Source organism: Manduca sexta, chromosome 17 (assembly GCF_014839805.1).
Source record: "Manduca sexta isolate Smith_Timp_Sample1 chromosome 17, JHU_Msex_v1.0, whole genome shotgun sequence".
In the NCBI taxonomy this organism is placed as follows: Eukaryota; Metazoa; Arthropoda; class Insecta; order Lepidoptera; family Sphingidae; genus Manduca; species Manduca sexta.
In genome coordinates this window covers 3,178,529-3,193,997 of record NC_051131.1, presented here as the reverse complement: position 1 = coordinate 3,193,997, position 15,469 = coordinate 3,178,529, and the positions used below count along the sequence as shown (strand labels likewise).

The window sequence follows — 15,469 nt, the reverse complement described above, 5'->3', positions numbered from 1 at the left end:
CATGTTCATATTATAGTACATTATTGCATATCAATAACATGCAACATAAGACAAAGAAATCAAGGAAAAATTGAAATTGAAATAAAATTGATCCTAAAAATAAAATTAGAAGAAAATAGAATGAATATATTTTTATTCTTAAGGCACAGCTATCACAATAATAAATTCTATGCTTGTGTAACGAGGTAGTTATGTTCTATAAAATATGTATATTACATCATATTTCTAAGTACTAAAACAATATTTACAATATTAAGTTATTGCAAAGACATTTGATTACCTAAAGAAGAATAAAATAAGTTCTTGCTTTAAATCACAATAGTACGAGTTTACTTGATGGGTATCGTATACACTTATGCAATTAAAAACTCTATTGTACATTAATCTCTAATTAAATTATACACAATTATATTAACCTTCGCCCAGAAGAGCGCTGATGGTAAAACTTTTGACGCGGCGGCAGGGCGCGGGCTCCGCCGCGGGAGGAGAGGGCAATTTAGGCGGCGGCGGCGGTGCGGCCGGGCCCCAGGCGAACCCACCCGGCATCGGAGTGTTGGGCCATATACCCAACGGCATTGGCATATGTAAAGGTCCTAAGTATGGCAGTTCGGGAGGGTAGAAAGCTGTGGGAGGAGGCGTGATGTTCTCAGGGGGCGCCACCAGCGGCGCGGGAGACTCCACGAGCGGCGGCGAGCGCGGTGACGACGACCGCAGGCTCCCCTCCTCCGAACAAGATGACGCAGCGTCTGAACAGGGTCGTTTAGCTTCACTGGACTCGCTGCTAGATGGCTCTGAATTGTCGCCACTGTCTAAGTTCTTCCGTTTACACTTCGATTGACCGCAGGCCCGGAATCCTTTAGCGAATGGATTGTTGTCGATCTTTAGTTTTGTAATGCGATCATTCTGTGAACAAGGAAAAGTATTGTTTAACACCTTATGACTCATTATACTTTATAATTTATAACTATAATGACTACAACAAATTAGGTATGAACATAAAACGTATCAAATTTAAATATCCCAATATTGTACATCAAACGGAAATTTTGTTATCTCGTTTCGAGAATGCAATTTAAACATCCGTTTCCGCATACATCCCTCGTGTCGCTAATAGCTTTAAGGGCTAATTGTTGCACATGTGGCGTGCGGTGTGCCGCAACTAGGCGACAGGCCAATTAGCATGGCATGTATGCGTGTCGCCGACGTCGGCGCTTCGGCGGCCGCCCGTCGCGCTGTGTGCTACACCGCGGCGCCACCCGACAGTGCGGATGCTTCTAAAGGCACACCGTAACAAGATATTTGATACTTATTAGCCCATAGTTTGTGTAAATGACTGTGACAATTTTGAGAGATGCTTGTTAGCAGATTTCGTCAACAGTTAAATCGAAAACTTTTAGCATTTCACCCTTGTTTGCAGTCGAAAGGTTTTAACGTTCTACGGCAAATTGCGGAATGCAAATATTACCGTTGTGACTTGAGACACGTGAAGTCACTTGTAAATGATTGTTTACATGGCATGATAAGGCGGCGCCAGCGGGTGCTGTTTGCTCACCCCACTAGCAGATAACGGGCAACGCGCGGAGATAACGAGCAGTGCTAAAAGCCTGTTATTAGTGTCGCGAAGTGGACTTTTTGAGTCAGCCGGTTAGTAAGGGCTCGATGCTCAAGCAGCGACGGGCGCCGCCCTGGGCCCGCCCTGTCGCCTGTGACGTCACGAGACAAACATGCCGTCGCTTTTACTTTTTGCATGACTATTTCACATATTGAGACTGTCGCCAGTTTTTTTAGAATTGTGTAATTAGGGTGCAAATAAAAGCTTATCAACGTGACGTCTGTGTTCATGACGGGGCACTAAACTAATAGCACATGTTTAAAGAAATATAACTGTAGAATTCCAGTACAAGCTCCGTGCTGTTGTAATTGGAGTGCCACCTAGTTACGCTCTGTAATAGGCGGCAGTGTCCACAAAAGATTTTCTAATTCGTTGATAATTCGTAACAATAGACGCGCCGGCGAGCGGTCGCCTGGCTAGGGATAATGCGCAATGATACGCCGCCGGTCTCTACGCAGACAATGGTCCCGTTAGACGGACAATATAGAGATAATCCCACAAAGCTCCCGATGAAATGGATGCGAGAAAACTTTCGCGCCTCGCTGCAGTCAACATGAAAAACGCCGCAGGAGTAAAGAAGCCGCGCCATCCTAATTATGCTCGGGGTGGATTATGCAGGAGACCGTACGCTGCGCTGGCCGTCAAAGAGACATTACAACATCGGAAAACAAACAGCGGGAGGGCCCCATTACTAACTGGCTATTTAAAACTACCGACTTAACGCGACGTAGTAATAATTAAATCATGGGATTATGTCATATGTCTGTATAATCGGTATGATTGTGATATGCCGACGATGTAATATACGATTGATGCAAGTACATAACGATTAAAAGTAGCTAATTAAAATTGTATTTATGAGCATAAAACAGGAAAGTTACGAATAAGGTGGATAACCAGTATTCCAAAATACCCGTGGAGATATATTTTAGTTTCAATTAATTTACAAACACAACAAAAATTTACGATTACAAACCTTATTGCCCATTTGGGTAATGGGCAATAAGGTTTATAATTCATTCATTTTATCTTATACTTTGATAATACTGCGATAATTATAAAATACGTTAGATAAAGAGGAATAATGGGGTAGCTATACTACCCTGTTCAAGATTAAGGATTTAATAGAACCTCTATTTACGAAAGTACAGTATATCCGCGTGCACAATTCAGGGGCAGCCAAACATGTTAGAATAACAAGAGAACAAACATACCGCTCGGACAAAAACATCAAATTACTCGCCATTGTTTTGTTAAGAGACTTTCATAATGACCAGTCGTGTCGCCGCTGCTTGCAATCTGCGTTTTTTGTGAGGGTCCGTTACTCATACGCTCGTAAAAGCTTTGGCGCCTTCGATGTCGCGCGTCATTGCAAAAAAAAACTGGGACTTCATAAGTGCGAATCACGGGACGTTCGTAGAAACGTACTACGTTTTCTGGGAACTTACGGTTATGTGTTAAAAGTTCGATTATATCTTTTGGGATTGCCTTTGATTTTAATCATGACTATTGACATGCTACGTTATCCATATATTTTCCTTCAGTGTAATGTTGCTTTCATTAGAAAAACAATAGGTAATGTGTGTAAAATAGAATTTCCTTTTTCTAAATTAATAAATATTTTTCAATTTTTCGCTAAATTTAAGTAGTGGGTCCTTTTTATACCTCATTTATTATTCCTTACTATTTTACTAATTTTATAAATGCGAATGTTTATGAAAATATTTGGACGTTTGAATATTAGTTAGAAGTAAACGTTTGAACGGATTTTGATGTAATTTGGCTCACGGGTAGATCATATCATGGATTAACACAGACTACTGTTTATCCCAGTAATTTTCTCCCATAAGAAATAATGTGGTTTTGAAATAGATGGCGCTCACGCCGTACACTTAGCGTTATGATTCGCTTCAGTCTTTGAGGGATTTCAGTAATGGGAAAGGTTGTTGACGCGGGCGAAGCCGCAAACAACTCCGTGTCTATTTTCCTTTAGGATATAATGTTATTTAAATTACAGCAAATGCGTGTACAAACCTGGTAAGCAGTAACAGCGATGAACTCAGTCTCTGGGAATGAGAAGGCGGCGTGCGGCGCGCCCCACGCTATGCGCGGCCGCGTCGCGCGCTCTCACTATCAGAACCCGGGGGCGGTACTTGTGCATGGACGTAAGTACCATCTGAAACAAAGAAATAACATTTGTTAACTCTGTTACTTATAGATAATTAGCTTTTGCTCGCGGCTTCGCCCGCGTTAAGGACTTTTTCGGGATAATTTTATTTCCGACTTACTTATACTTTTTAAATTGTAGCTTATGTGTTATTCTGATGTACCAGTATTGCTGTAAAGTTTCATCCAAATCCGTTCAGAAGTTTTTTTCGTGATAGGAACAAACACACATACATCTATACATTCATCTTCACAAACTTTCGCATTTATTATATTAGTAGGATTGCAGTTAACAAATTCTTTATTATATTCTGTTTAAGTTTGATTCTAAAAAAAATATCGTGTTATGTTGCCTTTTTTTAAGATTTTTCAAATTATTTATAACAAGTAACATAAAAAATGAGAGAAAGTAACACAAAACATGTGATAATTATCACAGTAATATCACTTCGAAAATATCAACTAAAATGTACGGTACTAATTTGATTTATATTAAAGTCTAAATATTTTATATAAAATCGCATCAACCCACATTTTTTAACAATATAAAATAGTGTATACTTTGTGGACTTATTTATATTTCGGGATTCAAATTCATTCAAATCAGTCCAAATTTAAAAAGAACTCGTCAACAAAATTTACAAACACCATAAAAGTATAATTACGTCTTAAGATTGTAATGGTGCTATTAAAACGATTTCAAAATAAATGCATATGTGACGGTTACTGTTAAGTCAATAGTAGATAAACTATTGGCAACACCTCACAAAAGAGGAACATTGTCAAAAAACAAATAAAACATCAACAAGTGGTTAAAAAAGCTATGTAGCCGTCGCGTCGGGCGGGCGGGCCGGCGCGGCGGTCTGTGTGCATTGTACGAGGGCTCTTATCTGAGGTACTTGACGCGCGAATACAAGCTACCTGCGCGGGCGGAACGGCTGAGCGGCGGAGCGGGCGCCAAACACAAGTGCAACCACTTCAACTGAAGGGGTTTGATACCATTGTTTTACTTGTGTTCGTATACAAATTTCACTAATCTCGAGTAACTGTAGAGCTAAGAGTTCACTCAGTTATGAATAATTCTTAAGTATTTAATATTTTAAAACACAGTAGTGTCTGTCGTTTTTATGGTATGCAGGTATGTACTTGTAAATACCGTTTAAGAAATAGAGAATACGTTTAATTACAAGCAAGTATAACAAGAAAAAAGTAGATTGGTAATGTAAAACAAAACAAAACATTTTAACCATTTTACTGTTTTTACTAAAAATTGTAATCTAATTAGTAAAAAGTTATGAAACATTTCGCACTACGATGTCCGCCGGTCCGTAAACACATGCGCAAGATGTTTACTAAAAGATAAAGTCGTCTAGACACTGGTCAACTGTGAGATTTATCTCGCCGAGACGATTGTCAGTTTATAAACTGTCGCGTTTTGTCAACAAGTATGAACGCACCTTTTGACCAGTCACGCCATGTGTGTGATAATTTCTGTAGGCCTACAACTGTATGTCTATTAAATTATAGTACTGTATATAATTTTACTAGTTAAATGCAAATAATGCTTCATTTTACTTTCGAACGCGACAATAATAAAAAGAAAATCTTTACAAAATATTTATTCACGTGCAAATTGTTCATTATACATAGAATTTAATCCGTAAAGAAGTTTACGACAAATCTATCAATAAAAGTTGTAAGTACGATAGTGATGTAACATTCGTGAACAACTCTTCAAGATAGAGACGGCACCCTTATTTTTTATTATAAATAAAATCAGACAAACAACCAAGCGATAAAGGCGGTGTACGTTAGTTTCTGAGGTGTGTGACACGGACAGTATGACAGATAGACAGGCCGAATGTATCGGCGTGTTCGGAAGCTCGATCAATCACGCACCCGCTCTGAGCTGACGAGATCCTACTGATTGTGGCTGAACGATTAGATAGCTGTTGTTTTTGCATGATATATCTGATACGATTAGTTTCTATTCAATACTGACATAATAAGAAAATAATTTGCCGGGTTGAATTAAAACTTACTTTAGTTTGTTGAAAGAATTTAGGTGGTTATTGTAAACATGAACGTTTAAACTTTAAATGTAGGGAAAAGTGTAAATAACTTTTACAATTATATATCAAAATAATTTCCATAAAAGCTACGTCAGACAGGCAGTAAAGCAAAATTCTTTCTGCATTTTTATTACTTAGTGTTGCGCAAACCCTATATTGACCTACGAACGGCAACTATAAACATAATGAATTAACATTCAAAATTCTACGTAACAGTCCAAAAGAATTACACACAGCGGTTATGCACGCGTCAATTAATGACGAAGAGATATTCAAGTTTATCAATTATTTTTAATTATAATTACAGCTCTCCATATCCTTCGTGACCTTTGAGGACATGACGTACGTGCGGCTCGCAGATGGGAATCATTTGCGAAGACTTACTATTATGCTGTCTCGTTTGAAGAAATAATCAATGACTGCATGACTTCATATTTTAATGTTTTACTTAAATTACAGTTTACAAGGCGCTTTATACCTTTTTAGTTTATTTTATGGCAACAATATTTATTTTTATTTAATTATTCCATAACTGTTATGAAGGAAGGTTTATGAGAGTTGTATATTGTCATTTATTTTTGAACAAATATTTCCCAATAAAGCTTTATTTAAAGTCAGAGACGTTGTATATAATATAGATAATCTGCAATATGTGTTCAAAGAAAGAAAATACAGTAAGAACTATATAATACATCTATTAGTAAAGATCTTTGTTGTTTCATTTCGTTTTTAGTAAGTGTCTGGAACCATCATTCTCACATTTATTGTAGTATTTTTTAATAATCACGGGCAACTGTCCACATTACTTGTGCGTTTACCTATCAACTTACAAAATCAATAAATCAAATACAAAACATATTTAATTAAATAAAGAAATAAAAGTAAAGGACTGTAATGATTCTTTCACGTATCCAGATTACCGTTACGCGTTGCTTTGCGTTAATCTACGATCAAACTGCAGGGTTATGTTACACGCGTTTTATTCCTTAATTAATACTAAAAACAATCACAGTGGCGTGACAGATGCGAGAGATAAGAGTTGTACAGTCAGCAAATGTGAGTGAACTTATCCAGCACTTCAAACTGTAATAACATTTTAATATAAATATTTATTTTCCTTTGTCTAAAAAAATAAACCATCTATAGTACTTTTGTAAAAAAATCTTTGCTAAAGACACCAAATTTCATATAGATGTTTAGAAGTGTTTATTTTTTATGCTATTTTTGTTTCTGACGATACCGTGCCGCAGTCAAGGGTATGGTACCCTCTCCCGTGCCACTGCGCGTTCCCGATCAAAATCTACGATTACTTAAATGTGTCGTAAACCTTGCCTTACATGTGTTTTTTTAACATATACACGTCCCTGTTTTGTAGGGTAAAGATTCGTGCTAATGATTTTGGTTCCGCGATCGTTTTTGTGATGCAACATGTTTTACAATATTATTGGCTTTGTTAGTGTTAGATGTTTTTTGTGTTTCGTAAACTAAGAAAATTGTATTTCTCGAATAACTCTCAACCCTTAAACTCAACGGCTTGGCTGTGCTTTTTGCATTGCTTTAGTCCATTGGCGACGTATGCTACTTCACATCAGGCGAACGGCTCGAATTTGTCTATTAAAGCCATAAAAAAAATACTCCGATCAGTGTACACAAAGGTTTATAAGGATTCGTACTGAGAATCCGAGACAACACTTCTTAGTTTCTTAGCATTATTTTTGTCTTTCGATAAGGAGATTTCTCTCCTTACACATAGTTTTATAATTCGAGAGACCCTCAATTTTTAGATATTAATTATGTATGTCTAAAAAGCGTCTTTATATTTAGATATGTAAATAATTTGTTAATTGTTGAACAAATATCTCCAAGCTTGCCTCAGCGTTCGCATTGATTGCAATCTTTAGACACAGGTATCATTATAATTGTGAAATTTTCTCTATTTATTAAATTATCACAAATTGACCTGAATAACCGATAATTATCGAAGTTTGCATAATGCCCACGCAGAGTAGCGGTGGCGATCTTTTCATCTTAGATAGATAGCTGGAATTCGCTTATAAACAATATTCTAGGATTTTAAATGATTGTTAATTGCATGAGCTATCTCTAATCCTTTTCTAAATTAACCTAATCGCTTCTCACTTAAAAATCGACAAAGATATCTGTAATCCTTTCACTGTAATTGCCTTTTACTTAACTGACTAATCCGTTTCGTAATTACTCGCTCTTTTCTCACACGAAAATCTCTAAGCACCCTTTTGATAGAACGTTAAAAAATCCTCAAAAAGGGTGAACAAAGCATTGTATTGAGGCTTTTTATCGCAGGTGGTAATCTCAAGTGTACAACAAATGGACGTTTTCCGTGCGAATTGACCCGCTCCCTGAATCCCGGTAGCGCGGCGCATTGTTAAGGAGCCTTCACAAAGACGCCGCCCGCCGTGCGGCTCTAAACCTGCGTCTTGATCGCGGCGCATCGAGTCCTATGCACTGAAGCGTACCCAATGGTTTTTGCCTTCTCTACCCATCATATCCATCGTAACAATAAGTGTTATGACGTCTTTCACATGTCTGATAGCCGTAAAGGCACGTTGTTGTGATAGGTGAGCGATGTGTGTTCAAATTCTTCCACAGAGAGGTCAGGTAGGGTTCAAAGACTTTTAATTGATGTTCGTAAAACAGCCATTAATGCTTAATATTTAAATAATAATTTTTCACGGTGTCTAAACTCATGATTTATACATCCTTGCAATAATATTAAAATTCAAAACTAAAATGATTAAATGATAAATCAAATATGCATATTTCGTATTCGTTTAAGTTTGTAAAAGTCGGCGTCTGTTATTTGTATGAATATAAAGTATACATTTCTTTAAACGCCATTAATCGAGGCGTCAACCGCCCTGTCCAAACACACCGCCCGAATAAAGAAATACAGTTACGCGCCGGCACAAAGCCTTCGTACCATGCTTTCAGCGTATTTGTTCAAGTGACGAAGTGCTTATAGACGGCTTTGTGCGCGCGAGACTCCTGCGGCGAGAACTCGCGCGTTACATCGCTAATGTAAACTCATCTTTATATCAACTACTTACAGTTTACTATAGAATGGTAAGCGCTCCGAAGCTATTGCTTTACTCTGTATGTTATTTATATTTAATTTCTATGTTTAAGTATATAGCGTTCATAATAGAATGTTCGGTTAATGTACGTGTTTGGGAAGTTCTGCAAGGTAGGCGTTCCCGTTTATACAGCGCAGTCACGACGCGATATCTTAGATTGTAATAACATAACTTTTACTTATATCTTTAGGTGAATATATTATAGACTATAAATTCTTTTAAAAATATTAGGTCATTATTTATCATCAATATCGATTAGAATCTCTGATAAGGAGATCCAAACATCGATCGTCACATTGACATTTTAATCCGAATTATTTTTATACACATACCTACATATTTCTATTTTTATTACAAATAGCTTTTGCCCGCGGCTCCGCCCGCGTTATAAAGTTTTTCGGGCTAAAGTTTTCCGTTATAAAAGTCACGCTATATATTTTCCCGGGAGCCTATGTTCTTCCTAGGGTCTCAAACTGTCTCCATACCAAATTTTATCCTAATACGTTGGGTAGTTTTTGAGTTAAACTCAACGTTCGGGCAGACCGATGCAGCGGGGGACTTTGTTTTATGATATATTTTTGTAGAACTTTTTAAGAGGAACAATCCCGTCATACATTATTGTTGCATAACTTTAACCGTTTACGCAGCGCACGCAACAGAAGCTCTCAAAACTAATAAATTGTCCCCGTTTTTGCATCATGTTTTATTACTGCTCCGCTCCTATTGGTCATAGCGTGACGATATATAACCTATAGCACTCCAGGATCAAAGGGCTATCCAACACAAAAATATTTTTTCAGTTCGAACCGGTAGTTCCTGAGATTAGCCATTACTGCTCTGCTCCTATTGGGTATAGCGTGATGATATATAGCCTATAGCACTCCACGAACAAAGGGCTATCCAACGCAAAAAGAATTTTTCAGTTTGGACCGGTAGTTCCTGAGATTAGGCATTACTGCTCCGCTCCTATTGGGTATAGCGTGATGATATATAGCCTATAGCACTCCACGAACAAAGGGCTATCCAACGCAAAAATAATTTTTCAGTTTGGACCGTTAGTTCCTGAGATTAGCCATTACTGCTCCGCTCCTATTGGGTATAGCGTGATGATATATAGCCTATAGCACTCCACGAACAAAGGGCTATCCAACGCAAAAAGAATTTTTCAGTTCGGACCGGTAGTTCCTGAGATTAGCGCGTTCAAACAAACAAACAAACTCTTCAGCTTTATATAATAGTATAGATTTAATAGAAATCCTGGTTCATAGACTCAAAGCTATTTTTATACATTGTATCTAGACAAGTTATGCGCAAGCGACGCATCTGTCATAAATTACGCACATTCATATTCCAAGTAAAGTGTTTAATAAAGTTAAATATTAGTTTCTGACAAGCATTGTTATTAACAGCCCGTAAGCATACTGACAACCGGATATAATCAATTTGTACTTACTTGGATGGGAAGGTAAACTTAGGCAACTGCTTATTTCCCACTTAGTATAGATTTGAAATGATGTAAAAGAACGTAATGCAGGAAATTAAATTATCATTTTCTATTCGCAGTAATCAGTCATTTCAATTAATTAAAGACGTAGTAGCTTCATAAAACCATCAATAGTAATTAAGGTGCTATAAATTTTTTATTACTTTAAATCTTGAAATTTATAAAAATACAATGAAAATTAAACAATCAATACAAGATAGCATTAATTTACGTTAGTTTTAGTGGTGGTAGAAGTTGTTCGAATTTTTTATAGGTCGTTCAGTAGTCTTAACTTTGATTGAGCTTGCTATATAAATCCCAGGTTTTTAGATCATGTAATACTGAAACTACAATAAGACATGTACATATTTTTGCCCCTTTAAACGCGAAGTCAATATTTTTATTTTTACACAATTAACATTCTCAGTTAAAATAAAAATAACAAAATTATAGCACTCCGTAGCCACGGTTTTAGAAATTCTCTGAAACACTAATGGGCGAAACGTGACCCAAAATTCGTGACACATAGTCCATTTCCTACACTGATAATTCCTTTTTGTACTCAAAATCCTTTGTATATTACCCTAAAACAATACTTTGCGATAGCGTTCGTCACATACCGACGTGCCAAGTCGCAAATCACCCTTATCTTTAGGCCGAGGTTATGTTGATGCGCAGGTGACGAAGTGCAGAGCAATACATGACAGAAATGGTACTATACTGTGGTTCGTATACTGATGTTTGAATTTTTTAGAAACGCTTAAATTCTTACTTTAAGAGTTTGACTTTCAAAGAAAAGGTATTATTATATTTTTAAATGCTTTCTTTAACATAATTCTATAAGTTTTGGGGCTATTATATATAGATTATATTATATATACCACATAAAGCAGGAACGAAAATAAAAAAGAAAAGAATGAAATCGCATTGGGAACTGACAATATTTTGGATACAAATAATTCTGTCTGCTCCTTTTCACAATCTTTCTCTACCACATCAAAGTAAACTTACTAAACACCACATTTCTAGATATTTCGATTTTGTAACATATTTTATCGCGACGTTTAAGAAATATTTTAGTATAGGGGCTGTAGCCAAGATGACTTTATATAATCTACATTCTCTTACGTTATGTATGAGAATGACATCCTAGTGATGGACTTATTAATAGTATGCCTAAATGAATAAATCCCTCTTAGCCGAATTTCAGCCGCGGCGGCGAATCTATACGGAAATCAGCCAAGTACACACCAGAAATTACAGTGCAACATGTGTGTGCGCAATACACAGATGCACTCTCTGTTTCTTCACTCTCATAGACCTGTGAGGCGACAATCGGACATGATTGGAGCGACATCAGGCTTAGCGCCAACGGCTACATGTGCTTACCGAGGTACGCGCCTATCATACCGTCAACTTCCTGACTCCGAGCTGTGCCTGAGTATTTTTTAAGGTGGAAAAATCCGGTCATTATTATTTTTGGTCCAACCGAATTCGAACCCAGAACCTCAGCGAGAACTCGCAACGTACACAATACAACTATGCCACCGAGGTATGCCTACACTTCTATCCAAGGTGTTGAAGTCCGTTCGGGTTACTGCCGGTGTACACATGTCAACGTCGCCCTAATGTTCCCGGTTATAATGACGTTTTTATCACTCCCAAATATTTACGATGTAATAAACTGACACACGTGCGGTGTGCAATTTGAAAAAAAACGATAACATGTCGTATGTTTACTTGTCAGCTAAAATAGATACTTTAAAAAGACGTTAACATTAAACAGATTTTAAAAGATGAGAGAATCCTTTCCTTAGTTTAATAAACAACATCCCAAACTCATCATATAGAACAAATTTTTTATATATTGTTAATACTATGCCCGCTTTAAATTAAGGATATGACATAAACTCTCTAAATGACGGAATTATCTGCAACTCAACTTCTCAACGACTAATTATATTTTAAACTAAATGCAAACTTTATAGGTCCGTTATTGTCGAAGGTTTTTATGTTACAATTAATTTCAGCGTAATGCCGGCGATACGTTTTGAAATGATTTTATAAGTGACTATAAAACGGTAATGCATTTTTTATTCTCTGACGTTAGGAATAAAGTTAATTACACCTTCCATGGATAGTCGGCGATCTCAATCAACAACATACAATGGGAAAAACAATAGTTGTTTTGATTTCCCACATTCATTACGGCTTAATCGATGAACACATAAAATGTTAGATACACCGACAGCTATTTCTATGAATTCTAGCGATTAACTGTATTCCACTGCAACTACGAAACAATCAGTGTAATAGCGCTCAAATTCATTAGGCGGGTTGATTGTTTACGTAACATACATACGGATTGTTAATGTTAAGACGTATCTAGTATACGGGATGGATTTTTATGTACGTTTTCAGTAACATTAAAATTGAGGATTATTTAATTTTGCTAGGTAGCTGTGCCACCCACGTGATATGTCTTTCTCAGAATTAAAGTAGTGAATATAAATTAAATAATATACGCCTATAATTTTTATTAAGATATCGTGTAGCGTGTCTTATAAACTTTTTTAATCATTAATTTCAAGATTTCATACTTACAAACACAAACTTTAACTCTATAGAATTAGAGTAGAAAATTATTTTAACAATTATAAACTAAACACTTACATGTCCCTGTGCATCCATGGTGTTGTTGGTCAGCTTCAGTTTACTAAACGAAACTGGGTTGGCAGTCCAGTGGTGTCCTGGTGCTGGAGAGTCAGGGTGCAGCATCAGTCTCCTGGGGGATTGTGGCTCCGCGCCGCCCGCCGCTGCCCACGCGCCTCCCGCCCAGCGCCAGCGACGCCGCCCCACCAGAGACAGTTCTAGAAGCACGCAGTACTCCTCGCGAGGGTCCAGCCCAGCCAGGGAGATGCGAAGAGAAGGAAACATGCGCCTGCAATTAACAAAAGAGGTTACTTGTTGAATGACATGTGCTTGTAGTTATGTAGAGAAAAAAGAAACCTATATTATTAAAGATACACACTTGGTAAATATTTAAAAAGTATTTAAAGTGGCATAATTATAATTCTTTAAAAAATCAGTTCTCTCTTATAGCCCGTATTAAGCTTAATTATCGTCCATGAACCAGATAGTGTACCGTAACCACTCCAGAACAAGAAGGGCACAATAAAACAAGTAGAAATGTCGACCGGCTAATAAATAATCGTGCAATACATCACAATGCTGTTCCACGGCGCATTAACTGAATGCCACGATATCGTTTGCGTTCCGGTCGTCTCCCGTTTTGGAGGGCGGCGCCTTAACAATGTCGCTCACAAAAACTCACATGTATATTAAAACAAAGAAGGTGATAATAAAATTACGTACAATAGAGCGGGTTGGTTTCTTTCATGGTTTTATCGTGATTATAAAAGCATGCGATAGGTCGGAATGTGTCGACCAACGAGGGGCTTTTGGCACCCGTGCTGGTGGCTGTGGAGATAGTGTCGTAAATGAGATACATCTGGCGCCGCGCCGCTTATCGATGCGTGGTGACTGTGGGCGACCGCCACTGACCGCCGGTGGCGCAGTGGCGGTGCCGGCCGCCTGTGTAATTCACGTCGATTAATACAATTAGGACGTGGTTTTACGCATGGGATTCCGTTGTGTCGCGCTCTCCAGTTGACGCTTTTGAATTGTTTAGTTTTGTTGTTTTTTGTCACATTGCATAGCGTCACATAGAATTTTTTGTAGCTGCTAGTATTAAGTAACAACATCAACAAATTCGCATTCCAAATTCAAACAATACAGTTGCATCATCTATGGACTAACGTAATGGAATAACAACTTAAACCCATTAAAAATAATGCTGACTGATTAATCTCATTACAAAGATCAATATGATTCATTACATAAAAGTTTCATAAAGTCGCAGTGTCGAGTACTGGCGATACAAGTTCGGCGTGGAATTTCTCATAGATTATTACAGCAGACACGCCAACGCATAAATCTCGCGTATCGAGTGAGTGTCAGGTAGGCAATCAGTCATAATAGAATCGGTTGTTATCAGAGTGCGGGGCACGGGCGGCGGGGAGGGTGCTGCGGCCGGGAGGGCGCGCTAATGCAGCCTCCAGATAAGCCGGTCGACAGGAGCTCAATTAACAACAAACTAAATTAGCCTCCATTTAAAGTTTACGATGCCCGCTACCGCCTTACGTGAGCCGCGAATGATGTACCGACAGAATAATACAGTTGGGTAGTATGATACATTGTAATCTGGTTTTCAAGGGCTTAGCATCTGTGGTATGAGTGCAAAGAAAAATGTGTCTTCTTCCTCAAATTCATAAAACTTATTTTCTTTTGTTAAAAAATGGCTTGGATGCTTTTATATGTAATCTAAAATGTCAACATTTAACACCATAAAATGTTAACATAAAGTAAAACCAACAATTACTTATATTAAAAATATAAAACGGTTTTTTTATTTAAAGATATTCCTCGTATATTCACCTCACCTTCTAATGTTTTTACACAGATCATAAAAAACCTTGTACCTATTAAAATATTACAAATTATCTACTAGAAAGTTTATCTCATTTAAATTACATGGTTTCTTTTGTTTTCTAAGTTCCGAAATGGCTAATTTAAATATGATATAAAATTTTACAATAGCGATAAATATTTTTGTAATAAAACCAAGGGTTATGAAACAAGAGAAATCCGTTGTCGTAAAAAGAAATAAATATAATTTTATATACGCATATGTAATAATATCTTTCATTCAATAGTCCGATAATGCTTAAACACTGTTCAGGAGCTTCTCAATGACAGTAAACATTCTATATGTACATACATAGACAAGTGTTAGTATAGTGCACGGTCGATGCGTTGTCTGTGTTGACGGTACATTGACAAATCCCTTTACTCAGCTACCGTTCGGCGGCGCCCGTTATCAGCTCTCGTCCACTTATCGGCCCGTTTGTGTCCATCGCTCGCGCCGACAAAGAGGTGACGATCAACGCGCAAAATGCAATGC

At 37.4% G+C, this 15,469-nt stretch overlaps 1 protein-coding gene across 1 annotated transcript in view; it reads right to left on the bottom strand.

The window, feature by feature from the left end:
- Positions 1-121: 121 nt before the first annotated feature.
- The window catches only part of LOC115443107 (T-box transcription factor TBX6), a 39,568-nt gene continuing 24,220 nt past the window's right edge, over positions 122-15,469 (bottom strand). The window contains 4 exon segments of the mRNA XM_030168380.2: positions 122-903; positions 3,647-3,718; positions 3,720-3,788; positions 13,120-13,387. Of these exon segments, the coding sequence (XP_030024240.2) occupies positions 412-903; positions 3,647-3,718; positions 3,720-3,788; positions 13,120-13,387 (901 nt within the window). The 3' untranslated portion in view covers positions 122-411.